This window comes from Grampus griseus (assembly GCF_964374135.1).
Source record: "Grampus griseus genome assembly, chromosome: 20".
Classification (NCBI taxonomy): Eukaryota; Metazoa; Chordata; class Mammalia; order Artiodactyla; family Delphinidae; genus Grampus; species Grampus griseus.
This window is the reverse complement of record NC_139014.1, coordinates 18,930,250-18,956,127: the sequence shown is the minus strand read 5'-3', so window position 1 is coordinate 18,956,127 and position 25,878 is coordinate 18,930,250. Positions and strand designations below refer to the sequence as shown.

Sequence of the window (25,878 nt, the reverse complement as noted above, 5' to 3'; positions counted from 1 at the left end):
AGGTGGAGAGGATGGGTGACCTGGTCCTTGGTTTGGGGGAGGGGCTGGCTTTGGGGTGCACACACCCATCCCTGTGCAGCCCGGAGGGACTGGGAACTGCGACGTCGGAGAAAACCAGATCTTTCCATTGACCTCTGTATTGTCGGCCTGGGGCCATTCCGGACGATTAGGAGGGGGTGGCGCTACCTTATCTGGGTCGTGCAGGCTGGTGGTAGCCTCCTCCTCACCACCCCCCTTTCTAGGGCCAGGGAGCCGCGGTCACTTTTCATCTTCCTGTCCCAGTACTGTGTTCCCCCAGACAGGTTTGCGCACTCGTAGTGCGGGAGGACACACCGCCGCCTCGCACGCGGCTCCGGCTTCGGAATGAGACTGAGGGCGGGTTCTCCGGGAGGCCAGGGGGAGGAGGGCCAGCGGCCGGGGGCGGGGCGGTGGCCGAGGTGAGGGGCTGCGCCACGGGCTCCACTGCGCTCGTGGTTCCGAGGGGGCGGCTCTGGGGGAGTAGGGCGTGTCGGGGGGCGTGTCGGGGCGTGGCTGCGGGGCAGGCGACCCTGGGCTGGGGCCCCAGTAGCTCAGGCGGAGCGCTGCGCACCCAGCCAGTACTTCTGTCAAGCCGCCGCCTCCGCAGCCGCCCGGCTTACCGCCCTGCGGCGCCCGGCCCTTCCTCATGCTGGCACCGCCGGCCCCAGAGACCGAGGTCCCTATGTCCCAGGCGGAGGCCGACCTGGCCCTGCGGCCCCCGCCGCCTCTGGCCGCGGCGGGGCCCCCCCGCCTCGGGCCCCCTCGCCGGGCGCGCCGCTTCTCCGGGAAGGCTGAGACCCGGCCGCGCTCCTCCCGTCTCAGCCGCCGCAGCTCAGTCGACTTGGGGCTGCTGAGCTCTTGGTCCCAGCCAGCCTCACCCGTTCCGGAGCCCCCTGCTCCTCCGGACTCCGCTGGTTCCGGCCCCGCAATGAGCCCACAGCCTAGCTCTGAAGAGCCCACTGAGGACACGTGGACCGCGGGCGCCCCGGTGAAGGCCGCAGACTCCGAGCGTCCGGAACTCGCGGGCTCCGCAGGAGGGTCGGGGCCCCGGGAACCGCCGAGGATCACCGAGGCGGCGGCCCGGGAGCGGCGGCGGGAGCAGGAGGAAAAGGAGGACACGGAGACTCAGGCTGTGGCAACGTCCCCGGACGGCCGATACCTCAAGTTTGACATCGAGATTGGACGTGGCTCGTTCAAGACGGTGTATCGAGGGCTGGACACCGACACCACGGTGGAGGTGGCCTGGTGTGAGCTGCAGGTGCGGCTGGGAGCCCCCTCGGTGACGCCACGGGATGGGAGGACCCTTTGGAGGTCTTGGGATGGGAGACCCAGGGGACAGCAGCAAGAGGGATGTATTTTTCCAGTCAAATATCCAGACACTCTTGTCCCCCTTGTTCTGATGATCCATGGACCTGGCTGATTCCGGGCTGCAGAAGGAGAAACTGAGGCAGGTGGTGTATGGTGGCTCCCCTATGGATTTAGACATTCTCACTTTACGGGCTCTGTACTCAACCCTGAGAGGTGGGAAATAGGATGGGAAATCGGGTAGGGAGCCAGTTCAGACCTGAGAGGTGGTTGGCCTCACCACTTTCCTGCAGTGGTTACCTACTATCTCTCCCCTTCCTCTCCCTTCCCCCTAAGTCCTGAGACCCTCAGTGTGACCCTGGTCCCCCTGCTCCCTCACCCTGGCTCTTTGCAGATTAGGAGGCTGGAATGATGGAGGCCAGCAGCTGAGGCAGGGTCCTCTCCACTTCCAGATGATTTAGGGCTATTGTGGCAGGATGGGGCCCTCCCACGCCCCTTCTGAAGCAGTCAGACTTCTGGACTTCTCCACAGCTGGGGGAGGGGAGACAGGGAGCTCCAGCCCTGGCCTGAGTCCAGTCCTGCCCCTCATCCCGCTGCCTACCTGAGCTCTCCTTTCTCAGATCTAAAGGTGCTGAACCCCATAGACTTTAGGGGTATGCTGGTTTGAAGGACCTTCTTCCCATAGGGGAAGAACCCAGTTAAGTCTGAGCTAGCAGCTTTGGATTCAGACTGGGGGGACAGGGCCTGGGGGAAGGGTCCTCCCCTCCAGCCCTGGCACTGGGCTTGCCCCTTGCGCCTGCCAGTGCCGCGCCCCAGGCTCTCAGCCAGGCAAGGCAAGGCGGCCAAACTGGGGTGGGGGGGGTGGTGGAGGAGGGAGATGGGGGAGGCGAGACAGCCATGGGGCAGGGGGCAGTCTCCTGGCACCTGGTCCTGGATCCTTTGTCTCTTACTCTGTACCTCCCTCTGCAGCGCTCCTGCCTCCTGCCTGGATCTAGCAGTTCCCAGTTTCTGAGGCCAATCCCCTTGCCGGCCCCAATTCTCTGCCTGCCGTCCGCCTGCTGCCCGCCTGCTGCCTGCCCGCTGCCAGCCCCTGGGCGTCCCCTCCCACCCTACGGCCGGCCTGGGCGGCTACAAAGGCGCTATTGACTTCAGGGCTCCTGGACAGGGCTGCATAAAAGCGCTTGTGTCCAGGCGGGGGTCCAAGGGGCGGCCCCAGGCCCATGGTGGGTGTGTCCTTGGAGCAGCCCAGGGGGGCACACTGGGAATTAGGGATCTACAGTCAGTGGACAAATGATCCCACCCACCCAGCCCCATCCGTTGGCTCCTACCCTCACTTCTCCCTCAGCCCTGCTCCATGTGCTCCCATCCCCCCTCTCCGTGGGGGTCCTGGGCCTGATGTGACTGTGACCCCCACCCCCTACCCCACAGACTCGGAAACTGTCTCGAGTGGAGCGGCAGCGATTCTCGGAGGAGGTGGAGATGCTCAAGGGGCTGCAGCACCCCAACATCGTCCGCTTCTACGACTCGTGGAAGTCGGTGCTGAGGGGCCAGGTTTGCATCGTGCTGGTCACCGAACTCATGACCTCGGGCACGCTCAAGACGTGAGCTCTGCGCCTGGTGGCGGGAGTTGGTGGGAGGACTGGTGGTGGGAGGTCTCCACTGCTTCTGGAGGAGCCCAGCCTCCTCAAACGCTACACGCAGGTCCCAAACCAGGCTCACTATCTCTCATCCTCCTCTCTTGAGCGTCTGGAGGCCTCAGCTGCCCCCTAAGGAGTCTTCCCCCACGCTGCCTCTCTCCTCTGCAAGCTATCCTATCTTCCTGCAGCCTGCAGAGATCTGGCACTGTCACTTCTCTCCTTAAAACCCTTTCGAGTTTTCCCACTGCCCTCAGGATAAAGTCCACACTCTCTAAGGACTGCTCACAAAGTCCTTATAGGATCCAGCCTGCGTTCCAGAGAAACCAAATTCCCAGCAGCTCCTCGCACCCTGGCCCATCACTTGCTGTCTCCGTGCCTTTGAGCACGGGGTGTCTCTTCTACCTGGAAAGTCTTCATCCCTTCCCATTTTCACCCTTGAACGCCTATTTATCCTTCAAGACTCAACATAAAAGTTATTTCCTCTCTGGAGCCCTCCCCCACGCCCGGGGCAGTTAGTTATCCCTTCTGGCACTTCCACAGCACCTTGGGGTCGGCCCTGTCTGTGCATTTACCGCCCGACCCCCGTTTTGTAACCTCCTGTCTACCTACCACACTCCCGACTGCGTTTCTGCTTGAGGACTGGCGCGGATCTAGGCTAGGAGAGGCTGGCAAAAGATGCGAAGGCGGGGGAGTGGGTGGGGCTACGGGGAACTTCCCAGTGGTGGTCTCCCTCCCCAGCCTATACGTCCCCCACCAAGACCGTGGCTATGCGCCCTCCCCCAGATACCTGAGGCGGTTCCGCGAGATGAAGCCGCGAGTCCTTCAGCGCTGGAGCCGCCAAATCCTTCGGGGGCTCCATTTCCTACACTCCCGGGTACCCCCCATCCTGCACCGGGATCTCAAGTGTGACAACGTCTTTATCACGGGCCCTACAGGCTCCGTTAAGATTGGGGACCTGGGCCTGGCCACGCTCAAACGCGCCTCCTTCGCCAAGAGCGTCATCGGTGCGTCCCTCCCGGGGGTCCTTGCCATTCTTGCCCTCCCCCATGTCAGGAGAGAGCCTGGGGACCCCCTCCCCCTAGCAGTGTCTTTCGGGATCCACGGAGGTAGAAGACCACAGGGAAGATGGGGAGACCTATGGCATTCCCTCTTCCCCACACCCCTCCCCCAATCCCCCACCCTCACACACACAGGACGGGGAGGGTCGGTCACTTGCACTCCAGAGCTGCCTAGCCTCTTGTACGCTCGAGGGGAGGGACGAAGCCATAAAGGAGGCACTGCAGCCTGACACCTGCTGTGGATCCTACAGGGACCCCGGAGTTCATGGCCCCGGAGATGTACGAGGAAAAATACGATGAGGCCGTGGACGTGTACGCGTTTGGCATGTGCATGCTGGAGATGGCTACCTCGGAGTACCCTTACTCTGAGTGCCAGAATGCCGCGCAAATCTACCGCAAGGTCACTTCGGTGAGAGGGGGCAGGGAGGAGAGGGAATTACAGGTCCCCTTTACACTTTTCCTGCTCCAGCCACCCCGCGGTCAGTGCCCTTTCCCTTAATGAAAACAGGCTGGACATAAAGACGCCCTGGTGAACACTGAAGGATATTGGATGCACCCAAAGCCCCTCCAATACAAGCTATTTAGAATAATGTCGTGTGTAGCGCTCCCTAGAGCTTACAAACGATTTCACATCCAATCGATGTGAAATCCTTCCTGCTGCCCCGCGGGGTGAGCAGGGCAAATGTTCTGCCCTGCGTTTTACAAATGAGGACACTGGCTCAGCGAGAGACTTGTTCAAGGTCACACTGTCGATACGTGGGGGGACTGGGATTTGAAATCACATCTTCTAGTAGCAGTCGCGGTGCTTTTGGCGTCTGCACGCCCTGCTGCCTCGGGCAGGGGCGGGTGTGTCAAGCAGAGAGCTGGGGCGCAGAGGGCGGGAGGCCTCATGCAACCCTATTCCTCAGGGCACAAAGCCGAACAGCTTCTACAAGGTGAAGATGCCCGAGGTGAAGGAGATTATTGAAGGCTGCATCCGCACGGATAAGAACGAGAGGTGGGTGGAAGGGGCAGGATGGGGATGGGGGCGGGCGGCGGTGGGGCTCGGCTCACGGTGGCGCCGCCCTCAGGTTCACCATCCAGGACCTTCTGGCTCACGCCTTCTTCCGCGAGGAGCGCGGCGTCCACGTGGAGCTGGCGGAGGAGGACGACGGAGAGAAGCCAGACCTCAAGCTCTGGCTGCGCATGGAGGACGCGCGGAGAGGGGGGCGCCGCCGGGACAACCAGGCCATTGAGTTCTTGTTCCAGCTGGGTCGGGACGCAGCCGAGGAGGTGGCGCAGGAGATGGTGAGCGGAGGACAGACTGCCTGCCCTGCGGCTGGGCATGTGAGGGGCGTTTGGACGTCGACTGGAGGGGCCAGTGCCTCGCTGGAGGGGTGCCTGGGTGGTGGGAGGGGGGCTCAAGCCAGCCCTCTCGGCATCTCCCGCAAGGGTCACCCTGCAACTCCGGCCTTAACGCACCCCACTCGCATGCACACCTAGTGTTCTCCACAAGTCGGAGATTTCCTTTTCCAGCCTTGGGTCCTTCCACCTCCCTGTTTTACTTCCTACTGATCCGGGTTTCCTGAAATGCCCTTCTCTCCAGCTTATCTTTTTTTCCCTTTTTCATCCCCCATCCCCCCCATGTCTTTTTCTCGATCTTCCTTCATGCCCAGAACCATCCATTTCAGAAAGCCTGTCCTGTCTAGAGTCAAAATTAATGCTTTTTTCCCACTTCAGCAGGTCCTCCATTACTGGAGGGGCCCCCATTGGTCTTGTTTTATACCAGGATACATTCCTGTCTTTGTCTTACACTAGACTATAAAGTCTTGGGGGCAGGGACTGTGTGTATTGGTTTTTCTATCCCTGAGGGTGCTTAGCACGTGGTGGGAGCTTGCTAATCACCCACATCTGTACACAGCCTAGAGCCCTTTCCCATGCATTTGATGGTTGTTACCAACCCTGCATGGAGTGACATTATCCCGATTTATTGATGAAATAAAAGCTCAGAGAGGTTGAATATCTTGTACAAGGTCCCAAGCAAGTTAAGGGCAGAACTGGCCCAGGTTGTTCAGATTTTAGGTCAGATCACCCTGCCCCACGGCCTTTACATGCCCAGCAAAGCTTGTTATTGAAATGAATAAGGACATGATGAACAGAAGCTGGTGGACCAGGAGAGGCATATGTGGGAGACAGAGATGTGGGGCTGGTCTTGGAAGGCCTGAGGGGGGAAGGGAAAGAGTATGAAATTCTTGATAGAAAAATGCAGTTGAGGGATTCCCTGGTGGCGCAGTGGTTGAGAGTCCGCCTGCCGATGCAGGGGACACGGGTTCGTGCCCCGGTCCGGGAAGATCCCACATGCTGCAGAGCGGCTGGGCCCGTGAGCCATGGCCGCTGAGCCTGCGCGTCCGGAGCCTGTGCTCCGCAGCGGGAGAGGCCACAACAGTGAGAGGCCCGCGTACCACAAAAAAAAAAAAAAATGCAGTTGAAAGGGTGGGAAGCATCTCTTGGTGGGTCTGGGTCAGGAACCTGAGAATGTGTTTGAAATATGGCATAGGAGCGGGTCTCCGAAGCATAGCTCAAAGCTGACCTGGGATCGGATCCTGATCCATTACATACAGAGGTTCTTGATCTTGACACTACTGACATCTTTGTTTGGGAGACTGTACTGTGTGCATTGTAGGATATTGAGAAGAATCCCTAACATCTACTCAGTAGATGCCAGTGGTACCTACCCCTAAGTGTGACAACTAACAATGTCTCCAGATATTGCCAAGTGTCTCCCAGCCCCCAAGAGCAATTGACTTACTGTATAACCATGAACTGGTCCCTTAGTTTACTTATTTCTAAAATGGGGCTGATAAGACCTACCTCAGAAGGTTGCTGGAAGGATTTAATGTTGATAATGTGAAGAGCTGCCAGTTAATGGACACAGTGGATAATCAATAAATGTTGGTTCCCTTTCTCCCATGTCCTGGAGGCCTCAAGAAGGTGTCATGATGGGTCCTTGCTGGGGGAGGGGGAATCTCGTCTCAAACTGTGTTCCTCACCCTCCCAACTCCAGGTGGCCCTGGGTTTAGTGTGCGAAGCCGATTACCAGCCGGTGGCCCGTGCAGTGCGTGAACGGGTTGCTGCCATCCAGCGAAAGCGTGAGAAGCTGCGCAAAGCTAAGGAGTTGGCGGCCTTCCCCCCAGCGCCAGGGCCCCTACCAGCAGCTGTCCCCATGACTCCAGCCCCCTCCAGTGTCTTCCCCCCTGAACCCGAGGAGCCAGAGGCAGACCAGCACCAGCCCTTCCTCTTCCGCCATGCCAGCTACTCATCCACCACCTGTAAGTCACCTCTGACCTTGGGACCCAGGTCCCAGAACCCTCGGCCTCTGCCCCCTACCCAGAAGTTCAAGCCAACAGCATTGTCACTTACCCAGCCTTCCACATCTAGCCATAGCTCCTTCTGGGAAAGAACTGTGCTACAGCTCCAGGCCCCTCCTTGCTCAGGCAGCCTCCCTCCTTGGCCACCACTCCCCTTTATTTCCACTTTTTGATCCCCTCCCTCCCCACCAGCGGATTGCGAGACTGATGGCTACCTCAGCTCCTCCGGCTTCCTGGATGCCTCAGACCCTGCCCTTCAGCCCCCTAGGGGCGTGCCATCCTGCCCCGCTGAGTCCCATCTCTGCCTGCCCTCGGTGAGAGGGGGTCACATGGGGGGCTCCCAGCCATTCCAATCCTATGACCTATCTCCCATACTGTAAAACCCAAACCCCTGACATGGCCCCATGTCCTTGGAAATCCACCCCTCTTGTCCTCTTCCTAATTCCCTCTGCCAAGTACCCCAGCACCCTTGACACCATCTCCCTGGAGCCCAACAGTTATCCTCCCCCGACCTCATGAACCCATATCCTATTTCAGGCTTTTGCCCTATCCATTCCACGTTCTGGCCCTGGCAATGACTTTTCCCCTGGAGACAGGTAAGTTCTGGTCTGAGTTGGGGTGTTAGGGTGAAATATATGGAGCTCTGGGCTCCCAGTGTCCACTCTGACACTCCTGTCTTCTCTTCCTTTTTTTTCCAGCTATGCCTCAGATGCAGCATCAGGCCTTAGTGACATGGGAGAAGGGATGGAACAGATGAGGAGACCCCCAGGGAAAAACCTCCGGCGCAGACCCCGATCCCGGCTTCGGGTCACAAGTGTAAGGAAGGGGCACAGGTGTTGGGGAGTAAGCTACAGGGCCTGGAGGGAAGTGTCCGAGGGATGGGGGAGGTTAGCCAGGAAGGGGGAGAAGCCGTGTGCTACTGGTACCCAAGAGTCAGCCAGACATGTTTTTAATACAAGACTACGCTGGCAGAATCTGCCTCTCTCCAGTTCCAGTCTGGCCACCGTCATTTGGTTGGAGTGGGGCGGGCACACGTGATGAAGACAGAGAGCTTGACCTCCTCCCTCTGCTGACTTTTGACTCTGAAGGTCTCAGACCAGAATGACAGAGTGGTTGAGTGCCAGCTACAGACGCACAACAGCAAGATGGTGACCTTCCGATTTGATCTGGACGGGGACAGCCCGGAAGAGATTGCAGCTGCCATGGTGAGGGGGAGAGAGATGAAGACAGAGTCTTTGGATCTGGGACAAGAGTCTCCTTCCTGATGTCCCCTGTTGCTGAACTCCCCACCCCCACCCCATCCAACAGCAAAAGGGTTTTAAAGCTCGTTGGCCCTCAGCACAGTGACACTGAAGATATCTCTGCCCTTGTTTCGGGGGAGGTTTCTGTTTATCCAGTGAGGTTCGGATCCTCAGCTGGAGCAATTTGAGAGTAACATAGGGTATACATAAGTGCAGTGAAGTGCGTGCTAGACACGTGATACTGTGGCTGTAAGTAAAGGATGGGTTGGGGGCAGCAGGGGAAGAGGAAGGACTTATGTGAGGTCTTGACAGATGGGTCAGAATGGCAGTGAAGAGTGGAAAGGGCATGTCCAGTGGAGGTATGGCAAAGGAAAGGCATGGATATACGGAGTGCCTTGAAATATGGGGCTAGGAGGGCTTCATGAGGAGACTTTGTCATTGGAAGAGTTCCTGTAGGAAGCAACAAGGTCCTACTGTATAGCACAGAGAACTATATTCAATGTCCTGTAATAAACCATAATGGAAAAGAATATGAAAAAAAAAGAATGTGTATATATGTATAACTGAATCACTTTGCTGTACAGCAAAAATTAACACAACATTGTAAACCAACTATACTTCAATTTTTAAAAAATCCAAAAAGAAAAGGGTTCCTGTAGGAGAGTTGTGGAAGTGAGGTTGAGTCCAGATCACAGACAGTCTTAAGAGTTAGAGTGTAACATGGTGAGAGTAGGTTTTAAGAAGACTGTTCTGCTGTGGGATGTGGGAGAGGGTTGGGGGTAGGGAATCCAGTTGGCAGGTGGATACAAGAAGCCGGATGTGGTCCAAGGAGAGAATGGATTATGGGGGAGGAGGAAGAAAAGGGGTGAATCTGAGGGTATTTTGGGAAAATAAATTACTCTGTAATCCAGTAATCTATTGACATGGTACAGTGTACATAGTAGATGGTCAATAAATATTTGCTGAGTTGATATGAGAGGGAGTTAGGGAGAGGGGATATCAAGGGCGAGTTGTAGCTTAGAGGAACTAATGGCAATAGGCCATCAAAGGAGAGAGGAAGTTAGAAAATGAAAGTGGCTTGTTTTTTTTTTTAGGGATCATCATGAGCTTGAATGACAGAGACAGGCAAGATAAGATCCTCTATAGGAGAGAATACGGGGCTGGCGAGAGCGGTGGATCTGGGGGTCTCAGCAGAGTTGAGTGTGAGACAAGGAGGGCCTGCAAAGCCTGAGGCGTAGAGGTTTGTCTTAGTGGATACCCCCAGTTGTGGAATGGGGGGGTGGGGATAGGTCATCGAAGGACAGAGATGGAGCCTGAGAGGTAGGAGGAGCTCCAGAAGATGTTACTAAAAACTGAGTAAGGAGATTGTTTCAAGGAGGCATAGGGTGAAGCCTGAGGCAAGACCACACTGGCTTTTGTCAGGAGGAGGTCTTTGTGGGAGACCGGTTTCAGTGGAGTGGGGGCAGTGGATGCCAGCCTCTGGGATGAAAGAGGGAAGGGAATGGAAGAAACGTCAGACTTCAGGAACTCTCTCTAAAGCTTCTCCTCCATCATGTCATTCAGCTTGTGTCGGGGACAGAGACAAACTATCACCTGGCGTGCAGGCTTCTCAACTTCTGTCAAGCCACTGAACCCTTCACGAATCTTTCCTCCAGCCACACTGGCTTCTGAATGGTCCTCTGAAGAGGCTTGGGTGCCTTTCAGCTTCTGGCTCCATCTCCTCGGGGGTCTCGCCCTGGGAGCTTTCTCTACCGGGCTTTCAAGCCCCACTCAGATCCCACACAGCCAAAGGGACCCTGTCCCTGAACCCAGGGTCCATTGCCCTCTTTTCTCTCCTTCCCAGCCCACCCTCCACTCCTCTGCTGCAGAATTCTCCTGAGACTTAGATCTCCTCTTGTTGCTTTTTTGCCCCCGAATCTGTAGAGGCTACCTGTGGTTACAGAGTAACGTCCAAGCTCTGGAGCACAGCCTTTAAAATTCACAGCGCTCTCAGCTATACTCCAGTCTTCGCTATTTTGTGAATGTGCTGGGCCCTTTTTGAATGTGCTGTGAAGGTGCTGTGCCCTCTCCTGCCTCAGAACAGCATGGAACAGAGGAAAGGGTGGACTTTCACATAAGACCTGAGTTCAGACTTCAGCTCTGTTATCTACTAATTTGGCAAACTTGGGCAAGTTTCTTAACCTCTCTGAACTTCATCAGTAAAACGCAGGGGACAATACTTATTTTGCAAAGATGTTCTGATGTAATATATAATCTATGAGAAGTGATACAGCATGTACAAGAGGTGAAATGATGATAAAAGTATGGGAAGTGTCCACACATGGTAGGTCCTCAATAAAGGGTTGCTTTTCTTACTCATCCTTCAAGCCTCAGCTGTGGAGCCATCCCAGCTTCCCCCTATCCCCTGAGGTGGTATGAACTGCTTTCTTCTTAGAATGGATTTTTAAAAATTGTGTTAAAAAACACATAACATAAAATGTACCATCTTAACCGTTTTCAAGTATACAGTTCAGTAGTGTTAAGTATATTCACACTGTTGGGCAACAGATCTCTGGAACCTTTTGATCTTGCAAATCTGAATCGCTGCCCATGAAACAGCAGCTTTCCCTTTCCCCTTCCAGGAATAGCATTTTTATCTCTATGCCAATCAAAAACGCCTTACCTGCCATGGGCTGACTTGCAGTCTATTGAGTTACGTATGTGTGTGTGTCTTCCTCTAGATTTGGGGCTTCGTCAGGACCAGGACCTTGTTTCATACTTCCCTGTTCCCTCAAAGAACCTAGCAAATGCTTGGCACATAGTATATGCTCAGTAAGCATTTGCGGACTTGAATGTTACATTTACCATTTATTGCCTTATTTTTACTTAACTTTGTGGGGCTGTGTGTGTATGTGGATCTGTGGGGGCATACTTTATAAGCCCTGTGAGAGGAGGAATTGTGTCCAAAAGCCTGTGAGGCAACAGTGTAAAGAACTCAGACTTTGGCTTTAGACAGGTCTGGGTGCAAATCCCCTGATCTTGGGCAGACTGAACTTCCCCTCGTTGAGCATTGGTTAGCATAGCTCTAAAGTGGCGGTGTTAATGTAGACCCCAGAAAGCTGTCGTTGGTGTTAAATGTGATAAGATATGTAAAGATCTGGTATATACATGCATGCTGTGAATGTTACCTCCTTTTCTCTAAGCTGTATTTCTCCTTATGCCACACAGTGCCTGGCACACAATGGATGCTTACTAAATACTTGTTTTAGGTTGGTGGTGAGCACAAGCGTGGGGTGAAGGGTTGGTTTTTAAAGACTGGGGCCGGGAGAGAGGGATGAGTGGGATAACCGAGCCCTCCTTCCCCTTCCTACTGACTCTCGCCAGGTGTATAACGAGTTCATTCTGCCCTCGGAGCGAGCTGGATTCCTGAACCGGATTCGGGAGATTATCCAGCGAGTGGAGACCCTGTTGAAGAGAGATACTGGCCCTGTGGAGGCTGCTGAAGACCCCCTGGGCCCCCAGGTCAGACCCCTCTGGGCACCTCCAGGGGGAAGGGACTCTGCTCCAGGTTTCATTACTCTCTGCCCTTACCAGTCCCCTTGGATCTAACTTGTCTTCATCTCTGGGACCCCAAAACAATAGCTCTTCCCCCATTTGAAATCTGATGAAAGCCACAGACTCTTGTTCTAGAAAAATGTGTTCAATGCATACTTTTTTTTTTTTTTTTTTGGCGGTACACAGGCCTCTCACTGTTGTGGCCTCTTCCGCTGCGGAGCACAGGCTCCGGACGCGCAGGCTCAGCGGCCATGGCTCACGGGCCCAGCCACTCCACGGCATGTGGGATCTTCCCGGACCAGGGCACGAACCCGTGTCCCCTGCATCGGCAGGCAGACTCTCAACCACTGCGCCACCAGGGAAGCCCCAATGCATACTTTTAACTCATTATTTTGAAACAATTTCAGACTTACAGAGGGGACTTCCCTGGTGGTCCAGTGGTTAAGACTCCACACCTCCAATGCAGGGGGCGCGGGTTTGATCCCTGGTTGGGGAACTAAGATTCCCACATGCCTTGCGGTGCGGCCAAAAATAAATAAAATTTCAGACTTACAGAGAAGTTGCAAAAATTGAACAAAGAATTCTTAGATACTCTGCCTAGATTTGCTGGTTGTGTTTTGCCACATGAGCTTTACCATTCTCTCTTCCTTTCTCCCCTATCTGTGTGTGTGCATGCATTTTGGGGGGGAACCATTTAAGTAAGTTGCAGACAACATGCCCCTTTACCACTACATATTTCTCAAATACAGTTTTTTAAAAATATTTATTTATTTGGCTGCACCAGTCTTAGTTGTGGCACACGGGATCTTCGTTGTAGCATGCAGGATCTTTAGTTGCGGCATGCGGGATCCTAGTTGCGGCATGCGGGATCTAGTTCCCTGACCAGGGATCAAACCCGGGCCCCCTTCATTGGGAGCGTGGAATCTTAACCACTGGACCACCAGGGAAGTCCCTCAAATACACTTTTGAACCCCTTGAAACTCATCTGTGGACTCCTAGAGGTTCATGAGTCCTAAGACTCAGCTCTTCCCACTGTGACATTTCTCTCTCTCAGGAGGAGCCAGCACCATTGCCTGCCCTCCCAGGGTACCCCCCAGACCCATCCAGTGGTATGTACTACATTCTGTCCCTACTCATCCCAGCCCCTGGGGTTGCTCCTGGGAAGGGCATAGGGAATGGAGGATGGGAATCTCAACATCCGCTCCCTGCCCAGCAGAGTTCCAGAGCAGCACCCTAGAGCAGAGGAGCTGGGCAGCCTTCTCCACCTCCCCATCCTCTCCTGGAACCCCCTCGTCTCCTGGAAACCCCTTTTCTCCTGGATCCCCTGCTTTCCCAAGTCCCATCTTCCCCATCACTTCTCCCCCATGTCACCCCAGCTCCTCCTCATTCTCTCCAGTTTCTCCCCAGGTCTCCTCAAATCTCTCTCCACACCCCCCCAGCTCCCCACTTCCATTCTCCCCCAGTGCATCCCAGTTTCCAGTCCCATCTGCTCAGTTTCCACTGAATTCTCTCCTCCCCAGCTGTTCCCAGGTTACTCTTGCTCCTCCCTCCTTTCCGCCCTGTCCCTCTGCTTCTCCCGTCCCCTCCACCACAGCAGCCCCTCTGCTGTCTCTGGCTAGTGCGTTCTCACTGGCTGTGATGACTGTGGCTCAGTCCCTGCTGTCCCCCTGCCCTGGGCTCCTTTCCCAGCCCCCGCCAGCTCCTCCTGGTCCCCTGCCCAGCCTGCCCCCTCCAGCTCCCCTTGCTCCCTGTGGCCAGGAGAGGCCTTCACCTCTGACATCTGAGATGGAGAGTGAGGTGAGTAGGAACCAAGAGGGATGATTGCGGGGTGTGTGGGGGGTCCATTCTGGATCATTTCTCTACTCATGGATCCACACTTTTTAGGCCTCTCCAAATCTTGGTTGGCCACTCCTGGGTGAAGCCAGACTGGCTCCCATCTCTGAAGGTGAGGCCTCTGACCACTGACCTTCCCCTGCCCGTTATCCTCACTTTTTTTTTTTTAATAAATAAATAAATTTATTTATTTATTTATGGCCGCGTTGGGTCTTCGTTGCTGCGCACAGGCTTTTCTCTAGCTGCGTCGAGCGGGGGCTACTCTTCGTTATGGCGCACGGGCTTATTGCGGTGGCTTCCCTTGTTGCGGAGCACGGGCTCTAGGCGCGCGGGCTTCAGTAGTTGTGGCGCGCAGGCTCGGCAGTTGTCGCTCGTGGGCTCCAGAACGTAGGCTCAGTAGTTGTGGTGCACGGGCTCAGTTGCTCCATGGCACGTGGGATCTTCCCGGACCAGGACTTGAACCCGTGTCCCCTGCATTGGCAGGCGGCGGATTCTTAACCACTGCGCCACCAGGGAAGTCCCTCAGTCACTATATCCTGCCACTGATGTCTCTTCCTTCTTCCATGACTCCTTCCTTGTCTCACTACAGAGGGAAAGCCTCAGCTTGTTGGGCGCTTCCAAGTGACTTCATCCAAGGAACCAGCTGAGCCTCTTCCCCTGCAACCGACATCCCCTACTCTCTCTGGCTCCCTGAAGCCTCCAACCCCTCATCTGACCTCGGAGAGCTCAGACACGGAGGATAGTGCTGGAGGCGGGCCAGAGGCCAGGGAGGCTCTGGCTGAAAGTGACCGTGCAGCCGAGGGCCTGGGGGCTGGAGCCGAAGAGGAAGGGGACGATGGGAAGGAACCCCGAGTGGGGGGCAGCCCTCCACCCCTGAGCCATCCCAGCCCAGTGTGGATGAACTACTCCTACAGCAGCCTGTGTCTGAGCAGTGAGGAGTCAGAGAGCAGTGGGGAGGATGAGGAATTCTGGGCTGAGCTGCGGAGTCTTCGGCAGAAGTGAGTCTGGGGAGGATGGAGGCCAAGAGGTGGACTTAGGAGAGCAAAGTGTTCGGCTGGCCCTCTCACGCTCCTGATGTGTCTTCAGGCACCTGTCAGAGGTGGAGGCACTACAGACACTACAGAAGCAGGAAATTGAGGACTTGTACAGCAGGCTCGGGAAGCAGCCCCCGCCGGGGATTGTGGCCCCTGCCGCTATGCTGTCTAGCCGCCAGCGCCGCCTCTCCAAGGGCAGCTTCCCCACCTCCCGGCGCAATAGCCTGCAGCGCTCTGAGCCCCTGGGCCCTGGTGAGACAGCAGTTGCCCCACTCCCATCTTTCTGAAGACCTGTCCCTAGTGATCTTTCTTTCAGGCCCTGGGGGTCTGCCCCTTAGTCTGGGGGGGACTAGCCCCCTCTCCCCATGGCCCCTTCCCTCACTCAGTGCTCTCCCTCCCCATCCTGCACCCAGGCATCATGCGAAGGAACTCCCTGAGTGGCAGCAGCACCGGCTCCCAGGAGCAGCGGGCGAGCAAGGGGGTGACATTCGCCAGGGATGTTGGCAGGATGGTGAGGGCGGGCCCAAGGGAGGGAGAGCCCAGGGAATGATAACTGGCTGCAGCTTCACCCTCCTCCCACCCTGGAGGTTTCTTCAGTTCTTTTTCTTTTCCCTCCAGTGAATTCCGAACAGAAGCCATGTGTCTCATCCACACCAGGGCCCACCGTGGAGCTTGTGCTCTCAGAATCTGCTGACCAGCACTACTCTGCAAGGAAGACCTCAACCCTGAGGGAGTAGGAGGCCCCAGGGGCCTGGAGAGTGCCGTTCCATTATAGGGAAGAGCCAAACACGTGGGAACTGTTTGCTGTGTGTAGAAGGCATAAATTCTGCAGCCTACCATCCTCATCCCTGCCACCTCTCCAGCCAAGAGTGAACCACTAAGCAGTCCCACCCGAGCCCGGATGCTTCTACAAGGCACACTCCCAGCTGGGCAGGAGGAGGGGGTGTTCTCACACCAGAATTAGTAGCAGCCAATAAAAATGCTGGAACCTAGAACCTGGTGAATTTGTATGTCGGGCCTTAGGAACTGGGGACAAAGCTTTACAGGGTAAGGCAGGGGAGGATTTACAAGGAATTCCCGTTTCACAACGGGAGGCAGGGGTGGAGCCCAGCCTTATGGCTTCCTGCCAGCAGTTCATGAGGAAACTGCAAGGTCAGTAATCCACCTGACCAAGCTAAGAGTCCACCCAGACCCCACCTTAGGCCTACACAAGCAGACCCCAGTGGAAGTTAAAAGAATGAAAGCTGCTTGTCCCTCATCCTTCATCTCTCTCTCTCTCTCTCTCTCTCTCTCTATGGGAAAAGGCAGTAAAGTTGGAGTAGTGTGTTCCTCAGGGTAGAGGACAGAAGAGTGAGTGACCTTCCTTCCCCCCAAGACCTGGTTCAGTCTCAAACAGCCCAGTGACCCACCACGATCTCTCCCTTAAATCAGGTGGAAAGATCTCATGGAAAAAGCAATTCTAGTTAAACATTTACGGCTCCCTGGGGCCATGCCACAGCTGCAGCTACTGCCTGTGGAGCGTTCCAGCATGAAGTGTCAGCCCCAACACACTCATTGGACTCCGAGAGAGATGACTCAGTTTATTGTTCTCAACCTGACCCCATTTTTCCCACTTTAGGCTCCAACACTGCACAGAGCTGCCACCCTCACCCCCATTAAGAGCCCACCTCTCGTCCTCCACCCTCCCAGCCAGACCCTGAAGGGGATAAACCACAAAGTCAGAAAGCTTGGGAAAAGCCAAGGTCAGACACCTCAAACAAGGAAACAAACTAGGAAAAGGAGTCAGTGGCCACACACAGTGAGTGCAAGGTGGGCATGTTCCCTTGACAATGGCCAAATGCACAAACCCGTGGTTACTTGGGCTCTATCATCGTCCAAAGTTAGTAAGAAGGAAAGCAATGCTGTGAGCAGGCTTCCATTTCTACAGGGTCGTGGGGCATCAGGCATCATGTGAAGGGACTCCAGCAGGTTGGAGATGCAGGATGCCCGTCTGGATCAGTGTCCTGATGCCCTTTCCTGAGCTCGGGCTCGAGCAGCTTTGGCCTCATCTTCTAGCTCATCCAGGAAACGCTCCTGGGACACCGAGTATAAGGTGTAACCATCTGGGGAGGTGGGTTCAGGAAACCACGTGGAAAATGCACATTCCCTTTTCCCAGACTTGCTCAACCACCCTTGTTGATCTCTCATCCTCCCAAATCAGTGATTCGATCTTCTGCCCTCTGCTCTTCTGAGCCCTGACCCTGATTCCGTTATCATTAATAAATTATATTAAAAGAGCACCTTTAAAATGACAAAGTAAGGTACACTTAAACAGCTTGGCTCAGCGTTATAAGTAGCCAAGACTTTCACAGCTCGGGCTCTTTCTGCCACCCCCACATTGCCCTCCTACACGCCTCTGCTGCCTTTCTCCTGCCCCCAAATGCGGTCTTCCTGAGTCTACAGTCCAGACGGATACAAATTGCTAACACCAGGGCCCCAATGCTCAGGCCGGTCACGATGTTCCGGGTCCGCCGCTGTGGCAGCATCTTCTGCCACTGGGCGAGCTGCACCTGCCGCATGAAATGTAGTTGCGCAGGAGTCAGTTTGTCCCGCGCCGGGTCGATGCGCTGAGCCAGGGGGCCCTTTCCGCTCTTAGCATCCAGAGGGTCTCCAGCTCCCGGCGCCGCCATGTTGCCGCTCCGCCCTCCGCAGTTCCCGGGGCGCGGGACTTGCTGGGAATAGCAGTCCATGGCCGCCGCAGGGAACTCTGGGAGATGTAGTCCGCATTTCCTTTCACAAAGAGTGCGGCTCCCGGCCCAAGGGAAAGGGCGGGGCAGGCGAGAAGAGGCCGTGCTTTCCGATTGGCTGAAGGGTCCGCGTCCGTTGGGGCTGGAAAAGGCTGTGAAAGGCTCGAGGCTGTGCTGGGAAATGAGTTTTCCTCAGACTTGAGGCCAGGAGGACCAGCACACGGAAGGGGACGAAGAATCCAGGGTGTGGCAGAAGACTCTGAAGGGAAGCTAAGGGGGACGGATCCAGTGAGACGTCCGGGGCAACAAACAAGGTTCTGAAAATGGACCGACCTGTGAGGCCCAGATTGGCCTCTCTCAGTGACTTTCAGTTTGGAGCTGTTGCCACAGAGACGATCGAAGACGCTCTGCTCCACTTGGCCCAGCAGAATGAGCAAGCCGTGCGGGAGGCTGCGGGCCGGATGGGCAGCTTCAGGGAGACCCGGATCGTGGGTGGGGATGCAGGCCGGGGAGCTGGGCTTATGGGAGGCTGGGGCACCGCTCTTTGAGGCACCGACCTTGAGATTCAGTGTCCCTTATTCATTCAAATAAGTTTCGTTAGTACCTACGCTTTGCCAGGCGCTGGGGGTACAGTGATGAGCAAGACTCACCAGCACCCTACCCTAGATTGCAACACGTACAGAGCACTTATTCTCCCTGCTCCCTGGGTTAGAAAGATGAACGAGAGATCTAGGCCCCGCTTTCAAACCATGTATATAATCTTCGGAGGATATTAGGACAAATCTGCAAATGACGAGGTACAAGTATGGTTAGATAAGTGACATAGCAGGTAAAACAAGCTTTTATGGGGATTGAAAGGAGAGATGGAGTGAGGTGGGGGTAGGATGAATTAAGGAGTCCTCCAGGCATCGTGGCATTTGAGGTAGACCCTGAAGGAAGGATAACATTTTGGCTGGTGAAGGTGGTGGGTATGGACCGTCTTCCTCCCATCCTTCCTTCTTTCCTTCCTTTTTAACGTATCTCTTTCTCTTTTTTTTTGGCCTTGCCAGGCGGCTTGTGGGAGCTTCCCACCCAGGGACTGAACCCAGCCCTCCGCAGTGAAAGCGCCAAATCCTAACCACTAGACCACCAGGGAACTCCCGGGACCATGGTTCTACTGAAAGGGGATAACATGAGTCAAGCTATGGAAATAGGGACATTTTGGGTGAATGTGGGTACCGTGTCATCCGGGTTGGCCAGAGCCTGTGGAAGAGTAGTTGAAATCCAGACCAGAAAGTGGTTTGGAGACGTTCCATGTGGAACTTTGAATGCCAAAGTGAGGAGTTTATACCTGACTTAATAGGAAAACAAGAAGGCACTGAGGGTTTTTGTTTTTGTCTTTTTTTTTTTTCCATATGGGAGTGATATAACTGTAACTTTTGCCTTAGAAAAAAATATTTTGGCTGTGATGTAAAGGATGGACTTGAATAGAGAGAGATGGGAGGTAGGAAGACCAGTGGAGTCTTCATGAGTAGTTTTTTAGGTGATAGGGCAGAGGGAATGACAAGGGAGGATGGATGAAAAACATTTCAGAGGTAAAATCTAGGGTTCTGCAATGGATGAATTTTAAGAAGTGAAGAAGGCGAAGATGACTATGCCAAAGAGTTGAGCCTAGAAATAGAGCGGTGCCACTAAGAGAAACACACACATACATTAAAATAAATAAAATGGGAGGAAATGTGACTTGTCTGGGAAAGAAAATAGCTTTGGTTTGGGACCTACTGAGTTTCAAGTGCTTGTGGGACATCTAGAGGAAGGTTTCTAGCAGGTTGTTTAAAGAGTACGTCAGAAGAGAGGTCAAACTAGAGATAAGGGTTTGGGAGTTCTCTCCAAAATGATACTGTTGAAACTGTGACACAGGATGAGCTCCTAGAGGGAGAGAAGAGAAGCGGGTCTAGTACAGTTCCTTGGGAGACATTTTGTGTTCAGGAAAGTGGAGTAGGAGGAAGAGTCATGAAGGAAATAGATGGAATGGTTGGGGAGTTAGGAACAGAACCTAGAAACCTTTGGAAGCAAGAGGAGAGTTTCATGGTCAGCAATTTCAGATACTTCACAGATATGAACACCAGGAATGACGATTGCAAGAGGGCCATGATATTTAACAATTTGGATGTATTTTTCTGACCTTTGAGACAATCATTTCAGCAGGCTGTAAAAAGTAGAAGCCAAATTGCAGAACATTAGGGAGTGAATGATGAAGTGGAAGCAGCAGGTGTAAGCTAGGCTTTCAAGGAATTTCACAGTCATGGAAGCTAGAGAGATAGAGCCCTAGCTTAAGAGAATAGAAGGGGAGGGTCTTTTAGTTAATAGATCTGAGTATGTTTGTACGGAGGTGGAGCCAGTAGCAGGAGAGAGGTGTAACCCTCATCCATTCCACCTAACCAAAACTGCTTTCTTGGCAAATTAAAATGGAAAATAGAAACAATTGCCCAGATGATTCAGATCAAAAACAAAATAAAACCAGACAACTATACACACACACACAGGAAAACAAAGAAATAACACCTAAGTTCCAGCAAATAAAAGGACTGGCTAATAACACACATTATGTGTTCTAGGATACTTTGCTTAATTGCTTAAACTAATTATCTTCTTCATTGGACACTGTTAGCAGAGCTTTGGCCTCTGTAATGATAAGGTTTTGTGCTTGTAGCTATGTGTAACCTGTGTCAAGTAGATTGTTAAACTGTCTTGTGCTAGCTTAACTTGTATAGATTGTTTTTCCTCTAAGTCAGATTTTCTCTGACGACATATGGTAATGGAAATTTGACTGTATGTAATTTGTTGCTGATCAATGCTAAAAGTTCCTAGTTCTGCAGGAGCTTTGAGAACTAACGTTTATCCTTGTTTCCACCCTCTAATGATATTGCTAACTAAATAGAATTCTATCTGGGGCTGTTCTTTCAAAGAGAAACACAGGCAGCCTAAAATCTTGCCAAGGTATCTTACCCTTCCCACCTTCCCAATGACTTCCCCCACCCAAGTTGGGCTATGTTCCCTGATTTAGGGGATGTTGCTTCCAAACAAGCCACTTCAGAGTAACAAGCTTGCTCCTGGGGAGAGGCTTAGCCACCACAGATTTACCCAACAAACTGGTGGTGGAGAAGTGGTGTCCAGCTGTAAGGTGAATTGTGTTTGTAGAGCAATGGGAGTTCTCCAGTGGGTGGTTACTAAACAAACAGTGTTATAAAGAATATCAAAGCTCCAGGAGGGACCTTTCTGTTCCTATCAACATTCCACTGAAAACAGAATATAGGGGTTAGGGTTTTGATCCATCCAAAATCTCTCTTGAAGCTGGAGGTTCCCAGCATGGTGTAAAGGCCAGCTAGACCAGCTGGTTTGTTTGTGTGTCGCTGGCCAAGCCTTTTATCAGCTGAGACCCATAGGAAGGCTCAAGGGGCCCTGAGGGGGCTCAGTAAGCCTTTGTTTTTGCACGCAGTCAGCCTCCTTTTCATGCCTCTCATTTGCCTATTGGCAACAAAGGGAAACAGGTTCAGCTTGGGTTGTTTCCGTCTCATCTTTCTCACCTCCTGACCCTCTTCCCTGGGCCCCATCATGGCTTTTACACAACGCCAAGAGTTCACAGAGTCGTTTTGGTTGCACCTTGTGAATTAAGCTCTTCTTTCCTGTTTTGGCAGAGTTTGTTTTTCTCCTGTCTGAACAATGGTGTCTGGAGAAATCCGTGAGCTACCAGGCTGTAGAAATCCTAGAGAGGTAAAGCCCTGAGCATAAGGCCTTTGTGAGGGGCACCTCTCAGAATGCCTAATGTACCCAGACCTTTAAAGAAAATGCTAGTTGCCCCTTACCATGAGACCTGGTTTGCACCCTCTTTTTCTTGCAAATGTAAAATTTTTTAGCCAGCGATTGATATTGGAGAGGATAAGATGTAACACGGTTTGAAGCACAAACTCCATTTAGTCTGAGTGTGGATTGTTTCCTTTCCCCTTTCCCTTCTTTATAGGTTTATGGTTAAGCAGGCAGAGAACATCTGCAGGCAAGCCACAATCCAGCTGAGAGAGAAGACAGGGCCTCAGAATTGGAGGGCTCTGAAAGAGCAGCTTTTCAACAAGTTTATCCTGCGTCTTGTGTCATGTGTTCAGCTGGCAAGCAAACTTTCCTTCCACTACAAAGTAAGGCGCTGGGGTTGCGCGTGGGCACCTGAGTGTTAGAGAGAAACCAGTTCATCCAAAGGTGGCTTTGAGAAACCCACTCCTAGGCTAGGTGATACTACTCATGCAGAAATTCCAGAGTGTAATTATGCTTCCTAAGCATACCTCCTAAACACACACACACGGGTCACACAGAAGCAGTTACTAAGTAGTCTGAAGTTCTGTTCCCAAAGTATAATTGTTGGACGGATGCCATCATTCATACAGGCCACCTTTCCTCCCCTTGGACTCAAGGGCAGTTAAGGTGCCTGAATTGCCAACCTACCTATTAGTATTAGAGGCAACCTATTACATTTATAAAGGATAAAACGCTTCCACATCACTGTGCGATGTCTGTATAGTATCATTTATTCAGCAAATATTTATTGTCTTCTATGGCCAGATGCTGCACTAGGTGCCGTGGCTACAAGAGTAAAAATATTGTCTGTGCTCTCAAGGAATTTATTACCTGACGGGAGAAGACACACAGGCTAATAATGTGAGCAAGTGTTCTGATTAGTGTAAATACAGAGGGCTCTGAATAGACCTAATCAGCCTTGGAGAGTCGAGGAAGTGTATTTAGAGAAAATGACTTTTTGGGGGAACAAACAACAGAACATTTATTCATTATCTTCCACCTGCTGTTAACCTCTGTCTCCACTCCCATCTAGAGATAAGCTTCTCTCAGTTCTGCCTTTCTTTGAGATTAATCAAACATTTTTAATAACTCTTTTCTTGTATTAACTTACAGTAATGCATTATTCTTTTGTTATCCAAGAATGTTTCACTGCCTGTACCCTCTAGTATAAGTTGAATACAAATGGTGAGGGCAGACATCTTTGCTTTTTCACAATCTTAGGGAGAAAGTGTTCAATATTTCACCATTGTAAGTGGTGTTAGCTGTAGGATTTTTGGTAGTGCACTTTATTTATTTTTTTTATTTTGGTTGTGCCGGGTCTTAGTTAGTTGTGGCAGGTGGGCTCCTTAGTTGCGGCTCACCAGCTCCTTAGTTGTGGCATACGAACTCTTAGTTGCCACATGCATGTGGGACCTAGTTCCCTACCAGGGATCCAACCCACGTCCCCTGCATTGGAAAGCAGGTTCTCAACCACTGCGCCACCAGGGAAGTCCCTGGTACTTGCACTTTAACCAATAGAGAAAATGACTTCTTGAAGGGGAGGGTGGGGGAGATGGGTGGATCCTAAGGAAAGAGGGAGAGGAGGTAAGGAGAGCAGTGGGGGTGTTGGGGGTGAGGAGGGAGATCCAGATACAGGAAAGAGCATGTGTAGAGGCTTGGACAGCGTGTGGGTTTGGGGAGTGCAAGTAATTCTATATGGCAAGTGTAGAGTGTAAGGGGGAATTACCAAGAGAGAAGATGAGATAAAGGCATGGGCTGGATTGTGAAGGGCTTTGTTCACCATGCCAAGATGTATGACCTCTATTCTGACACCCTACTCTCCCTTTCACTCTATTTTGGTTTTCTTTGCTCAGATAATCAGCAACGTTACAGTCCTGAATTTCCTCCAGGCTCTTGGGTATCTACACACTAAAGAAGAACTGCTGGAGTCAGAGCTTGATGTTTTGAAGTCCCTGAACTTCCAAATCAATCTGCCTACTCCCCTGGCGTATGTGGAGATGCTCTTGGAGGTTTTAGGTACTTTATTAAGTGTGTCGGGCGTGTGGGTTGGAGTCTTCCATAGAAGGCAGTAAGAATGTGCCTAGGGGTTTGAGGGCAGTGGGCGGAAGCTGCCAGTGAGGAACAGCAGGAAGCGCGCATTGACTGAGGAAGGTAGTTTCCTCTAGCACTGGTCAGGGAAACAAACACCAGTCTCGGCACCTGGCTTCTGTTTGGCCTCATTAAGCACCCTCTTATTGTAGCATCAAAGAGTTGACTTTGTGGAGAGGCACGAGCTGAGAGGGGAACAAACAAATACGCTCCAGTTGTATATATACTGTAGCTGGAGATTTTTCTACCTCTCCCTTTGTCCTTTAAAATCGACCTCCAGCTACAGAGGTTTCTTACGGTAGAACATAGCAACCAGGAAGCACAGTAGCAGCTCAGCAGCTTTGTGTCACATGACAGCTGTGATTATGATCAGAGAAGAGGTACATAATGCTCTTTACCGTGCGCACACTCCATCTAGGATACAACGGCTGTTTGGTGCCAGCCACACAGCTGTATGCAACCTGCCTGAACCTACTGGACCTAGTCTATCTTCTCCATGAACCTGTATATGAGAGCCTGCTGAGGGCTTCAATTGAGAACTCCACACCCAGTCAGCTGCAAGGGTAAGGCAACTCCTTTATTGTAGGCTCCTTCCAGAAACAGGGAGTCAGTAACATACCACAAGAACTTGGGAAATGGAATTTACCTAGCAAGGCACCCAGTCCACAGATAACCTGCGTGGGTTATCTCGTTCTAATTAACATCCAATACGTTGTTTGGTTGGATGACTGAGCCCAATCAGCAAAACCCTAAAGGCTTTTACTTTTAACATTTAAATGACTTCTAGTAATTAACATACTTTCATTCCTAGCTCTTCTTTTATAGCTGCTTATAATTTGAGATTACTGAACTGCTTTTATAGCCACTTAGGAAAAAAAGCCAGTCACAGGGTTGCAACTTGGACAAAAGTGTTTGATTACTGTACAGTCAGACTGGTAAAAAGCCTCACAGTTACATTGTTAGGGAGACAGACGGAACAACTAAAGGTCCGTAAGCCATTCAGACAGGAGGCTCATGTTTTAATCCGTTGAGTTGGGGGAGGTTGGAAGAGGGAATCAATTAGCTATTATTTGACCATTTCTTTCCATCTATAAAAATTCCATGATCAACATAAACAACTCATAGTTGAAGTCCCATAACCCTAGGATTTGGAAGATCAAGTGTCATTCTAGCTCCAAAATTAATATGGTTTTAATCACTTAGGGAAAAGTTTATTTCCGTGAAGGAAGACTTCATGCTGTTGGCAGTAGGAATCATTGCAGCAAGTGCTTTCATCCAAAACCATGAGTGTTGGAGCCAGGTATGCACCACTGAGCAGGACCAGCATGGTCAGAATTCATTTAATAGAAAGCATTCTCCCCTCAGTTAAAGGAAAACAGAAGACAAGCTATAAAAGGTAAGTGCCAAGACCCAGGACTAGGATGAATGAGCAGGATTTGGGAGGGAAAAACTACGGTGGTACTGAAAAATGTTCTCCAGTTTTCCTCTTATGAAATTGGAAATGGAGGCCCAAGTTCAGCTTGTTCATTTCCCATTATGATGATAATCTGCTACTATGTTAAAGTCCAATAAGTGTATCCTCCCAAATAGAAAAAATGTCAAGACCCAAATATCCCTCTCATATTTCACAAAACTTATCTCCAGCAGAGGGAAATGTCTACCAGAAACTTTCCATGCTAACACTATCAGGGCAAAGGTATCCTAGTGTAATTTGGCCATTGGCAAACGCTGGGATCTGGATTTAATCTTCTCTGTAAGCTCAGAGAAATGAAAAAATTTACATTTGGCTTGAGAAAACAGCCCCAGCAATGTGTCTGTGCACTAACACATGTTTATTTAGTAATAAGAAATCTGTCTCTGTTTCTGAAGGTTGCGGGGCATTTGCAAAGCATCACTGGCATTGCCTTGGAGAGCATTGCCGAACTCTCTTATGCAATCCTGACTCACAGCGTGGGAGCCAGCACTCCAGGTCGACAGCGGCCTGTTCCACCCCACCTGGTGGCCGGAGCACTGAGGGCTGCAACTTCTCCAACACATGAGGCCGGCGGAATCCGCCCAAAATAAACAGCCTTCTGTCACTGCACTCATCTCTCCCTTGCCTTACTTTCATACTCAGCGTACGGAAGTTCCAAGTATCTTCTGAGCTGTGTTTTATATTCCAACTTGATGCTTATTTTTCTGCATCAGAGAAAGAGTTAAGGTGAATAAAGCACGTCCTCGTCGTCGTACCAG

General features: G+C 52.3%; 3 protein-coding genes across 4 annotated transcripts; 2 read left to right on the top strand and 1 right to left on the bottom strand.

The window, feature by feature from the left end:
- Window positions 1-664: 664 nt before the first annotated feature.
- Window positions 665-15,690, top strand: WNK4 (WNK lysine deficient protein kinase 4; the record flags this gene model as incomplete). 2 transcript variants are annotated; one of them, XM_082678608.1, is made up of 19 exons in its annotated part: window positions 665-1,276; window positions 2,752-2,924; window positions 3,744-3,964; window positions 4,270-4,427; window positions 4,927-5,015; window positions 5,089-5,305; window positions 7,062-7,326; window positions 7,558-7,679; window positions 7,903-7,961; window positions 8,064-8,181; window positions 8,454-8,570; window positions 11,970-12,107; window positions 13,195-13,249; window positions 13,354-13,937; window positions 14,025-14,085; window positions 14,563-14,971; window positions 15,060-15,259; window positions 15,421-15,518; window positions 15,626-15,690. In XM_082678608.1, the coding sequence occupies 19 exons, from the start codon at window positions 665-667 to the stop codon at window positions 15,626-15,628; spliced, it is 3,699 nt and encodes a 1,232-aa protein (XP_082534734.1). The 2 variants fall into 2 exon arrangements, with proteins under 2 accessions (XP_082534734.1, XP_082534733.1); XM_082678607.1 differs by lacking the exon at window positions 15,626-15,690 and having other exon boundaries at window positions 15,421-15,557.
- Window positions 15,691-16,567: 877 nt separating this feature from the next.
- Window positions 16,568-17,689, bottom strand: COA3 (cytochrome c oxidase assembly factor 3). Its single transcript, XM_082678655.1, has 2 exons — window positions 17,463-17,689; window positions 16,568-17,109 (listed from the first exon to the last, which is right to left on the bottom strand). The coding sequence occupies exons 1-2, from the start codon at window positions 17,674-17,676 to the stop codon at window positions 17,003-17,005; spliced, it is 321 nt and encodes a 106-aa protein (XP_082534781.1). The 5' UTR covers window positions 17,677-17,689; the 3' UTR covers window positions 16,568-17,002.
- Window positions 17,690-18,056: 367 nt separating this feature from the next.
- Window positions 18,057-25,710, top strand: CNTD1 (cyclin N-terminal domain containing 1; the record flags this gene model as incomplete). The annotated part of the gene is made up of 7 exons (XM_082678643.1): window positions 18,057-18,225; window positions 21,411-21,486; window positions 21,734-21,902; window positions 23,412-23,574; window positions 24,065-24,209; window positions 24,850-24,946; window positions 25,516-25,710. 7 exons carry the CDS (start codon window positions 18,057-18,059, stop codon window positions 25,708-25,710), a joined length of 1,014 nt encoding a protein of 337 aa, XP_082534769.1.
- Between the last annotated feature and the right edge of the window lie 168 nt (window positions 25,711-25,878).